At 34.3% G+C, this 3,493-nt stretch overlaps 1 protein-coding gene across 1 annotated transcript; it reads right to left on the reverse strand.

Moving 5' to 3' along the window:
* Positions 1–224: 224 nt before the first annotated feature.
* Positions 225–3,268, reverse strand: LOC128186471 (uncharacterized). Its single transcript, XM_052856248.1, has 3 exons — positions 3,133–3,268; positions 2,077–2,313; positions 225–1,999 (listed from the first exon to the last, which is right to left on the reverse strand). Exons 2-3 carry the CDS (start codon positions 2,210–2,212, stop codon positions 1,026–1,028), a joined length of 1,110 nt encoding a protein of 369 aa, XP_052712208.1. The 5' UTR covers positions 2,213–2,313; positions 3,133–3,268; the 3' UTR covers positions 225–1,025.
* Positions 3,269–3,493: the final 225 nt, after the last annotated feature.

The raw sequence follows: 3,493 nt of genomic DNA on the forward strand, positions 1-3,493 counted from the left end.
ATATATATATATATGTATAATATATATAAAAACGATAAAAAAAAGCACACATGTACCTGAAGTTATATCTTAATATAAATACGTATATACCCTTTACCCAATAAAACAGTATAGAGGTTAACAATTTTCAATTATTATAAAAGTATACAACGTCAAGTGTCTGTCGAATAAAGCTCTGTTGAATTGCATGAAAAGTAGCGATAAGGCCATCATTAAAAACTGATGGAATGTAAAACAAATTTAATGTCAAATTCACAATTTGATATTGTTCATCTTAAATTTAAACATGTTTGATTCAATGACTAGATGTGCATGAATACATTCATTATCATTTGTATGTTGATGTACATGTAAGCCTATATTCAAATATCATTTTAATGATCATGATGTATCTACTTTAAAGTATCGATTCATTTTTTTTTCTTCAAAATTTGGTTTATAAAATGTCTAAAAGTATATTAAAACAATAATTTGATAAACTTAAAGCAGTGTAATAAATGTAAATATTTGAGAAGTCATATTTAATGATTCTACAATAATACGTTACAAAAAATCACTACACTTGCAGAGAATGTCAAAAAGCATTCTTGCCCGACTCGCCTGTTTCATTCTGAAGCAAACGTTATCTTCTTAGCTTTATTTACATAGTATTGAAATAATAAATGGATATCATATTTTCAGTCTCAAAATTAAATGATTAATCGGACATATCAACCTAAAAAAAATCAGCCACGCCCGCATACGTGTCGGAGTGTATGAAAATTTTAAAACTGAAACGTTCAAATATGTGCAAGATTGTACATTTGAACCGTGTAGACTAAGTTACAGTTCAGATCAAAACTCTGAGGTTGGGGTCAATTCTCAACAGGATCAATTTTCAACGTGTCGTGGTCATCAGAGTTTAGAAAAATCTTTCTCATAACATAACTATTCCTGCACTGGCCAAGATTCGTACATACAAAATAATATGATTCACTGAATTACTACAGTATCGTTGAAGAAGGGTAAACATAATCAAAACACTTCTAACTTGAAGTATTCGTTGGTAAAATCTTCGCAGCTTTGGGAATGAGATTGATTAAGTCAGTTGCAACAATTAAAGCACCAAACAAGCACAATATCAAGATTCCAAGATATCCAACAGCCTTGGAAGACGTACGAGGATCTGATACGCTAATATACTTTCTCTTTGTTATCGATAGTGTCTTAACTTCCACTTTCAGCTCTTTTTTTCTTTGCAAAATAAGCTGATCCAAGTTGGACTCAGTTTCACGACAAGAACAAGAGCATAAAATGCGTGGAGTTGAATTGTTGATTTGGTTGTTAACACTTGTCATTTGTACATCCGCCGTTGATACTGCGTTGGTGAAATTTAGTGGGGAAAATGCTGTTGTAAATGTCTGCAATAGGTTAGACGTAGTAGTATTCTGAAAAATACGGTCACTAAACTGTGACGATTGAACGATACGAGTGTTATTGGGGGATTGACTGGTTTGGGTATAAACCTTTATTGCATTCGGATGTGAATAAGTGTTTGACGATGTAAAAGTAAGTGCGATGGGTGTGGTGTTTCGGACATCTGTAGTGGGCTGAGGTGTTATGTTTGAGGTCAGACGTACATTACTTATATCGGTACTTTTATCCAGACTTTTTGAAGTTCCAATATCTGTTGTTGAGGGCTTTACGCTGGATGCAGTAGTTATCTGGAACTTGACTATTTCAGTTTTATTGTCATTGGTGTTTGAGCTGTGTCGTTCAAATGTAGAACGACTGTTTGTAATGTATGGAAAAAGTTTCACATCTGCTGTATTGGTATTAATACTTTTAGAAATAGCGGAAGTCACCAGGCGTGGTTTTACATTGGACACGGCACTACTCGACTCAGTTGTAAAGAATTTCGTCATTGATATTGTTGGTTTAGTAAAAAGATTGGAGGTAGACTTCACAGGAGTTGTACTGATGGTTGTGCTGGATACTGGTAAAGTTTTTGAGTCAGGTGCTGGAAAAGACAATATACATTGCACATTGTTCACTTAATTGTCATTCCAAATTACAAGTACTAAAAGTAATTACTACCTGATGTGCACCGTTTGCTATGAAAGAAACAGGAACTGCATAAAGATGACTTAGGATTAGAGAGCTGTGACAGCTGACATTCTGCGGTAAGCTTGTTGAAATTAAACCCGCTGCATGAGATATCCGACGTACACATCCCACTGCAAGTGTCTGGCGAAGAACTGGGAGAGGACAAAATGACGGACTTGTCCTGTGGTTCTGTATAATACCCATGGTCGAAATAGTCAACAGTACATCCTGTCGTAGAAAAGTAAATACTAGTAAGTGTAAGAACTTATCTCATTCACATTGTAGAATATGATACAATGAAAAAAGTAGATGCCCCATAACAATTTAAACTCTACAAGCCAAGCCTTCATGTAAAGCAGATTTCGCGATAAATACACTTCAATAATTTATGTAAAAAATGGTTATGACAGCGGCACATAGCAAAAACTATAGTAAGCAGTTCGAGTTTTTATTCAAGGAGGCTAGATGGTTAACAAATTACCAGTTAGATTCTCTACATATTTTCAAATATGATTTGTTAAGCTACAAACTCTCATTAAGTAGAGAACTATCATTGAGGAAAGAAAAAATCCATATATTTTTTAGCTTTTAAAAATCTTAATTAATATTGAGCTCTTATATGTATTTATCATGGAGATTAATCTAGTCCTTTAAATCAATACAAATAGAACAATGTTTCTAAAATTTCCCTCAGCAATTCGACATGTTTTAGACAAATTCAAGGAGCAGGCCTAAAACTAAACTAAAGTGCAATTTGTTTTGCTCTTAAAGCAACATTCTAAGGTCATTACATGTAGGTTTCAAATGAAGTTATACAACCCAATGGAGAAAATGTGAAGAAAATCTAAGAATTGCCAACCCCAAAGAACGTAACAGAGGTTATACAAATATTGGGCTTATCGCCAATTTGTTCCAAATTCTGCAGAAACCATGAGGCCTTTGATTGATTTAACATAGAAAAACAAAGAATTCATTTGGTCAAAATCCGGTGAGCAGGCATTCATGAAGTTGAAGCAAATTTTATTAAAACCTAACATTTTGTCATACCTGCTAAATGATGAGGGACAATTTATCCTACACACGGATGATTGTTCAGTTGGGGCCATCCTCATTCAAGTTTAGGGTGGAAGAGAAAAGGTCATAGCTTATGGTAGCATAACCCTTAATAAATTGGAAATTTCTGCATCATGGGCTTTCTACCCCTGAATAATCTCATAGAATATCACAGACAGTATTTATAAGGTAGAAAATTCAAGGCGATAACTGACCACAGAGCCCTTATCTGGTTGATTAGTTTAAAGAAACCAAAGTGTAGAATAGCGAGGTGAATTGAGGTCTTGTCAGACTATAATTTCACTATTGAGTACAGCCAAGGACATACACTCGGAAATGCGCACGCCATGTCAAG

This window comes from Crassostrea angulata, chromosome 6 (genome assembly GCF_025612915.1).
Source record: "Crassostrea angulata isolate pt1a10 chromosome 6, ASM2561291v2, whole genome shotgun sequence".
Lineage (NCBI taxonomy): Eukaryota > Metazoa > Mollusca > Bivalvia > Ostreida > Ostreidae > Magallana > Magallana angulata.

What these genes read in the sequence shown, in the direction of transcription:
- LOC128186471 (XM_052856248.1), bottom strand. Translation starts at nt 2,212, where the DNA reads ATGTGTACGTCGGATATCTCATGCAGCGGGTTTAATTTCAACAAGCTT. An exon ending in TAGCAAACGGTGCACATCAG is followed by an intron (nt 2,000 to 2,076) that starts GTAGTAATTACT and finishes TGTCTTTTCCAG; the next exon opens with CACCTGACTCAAAAACTTTA.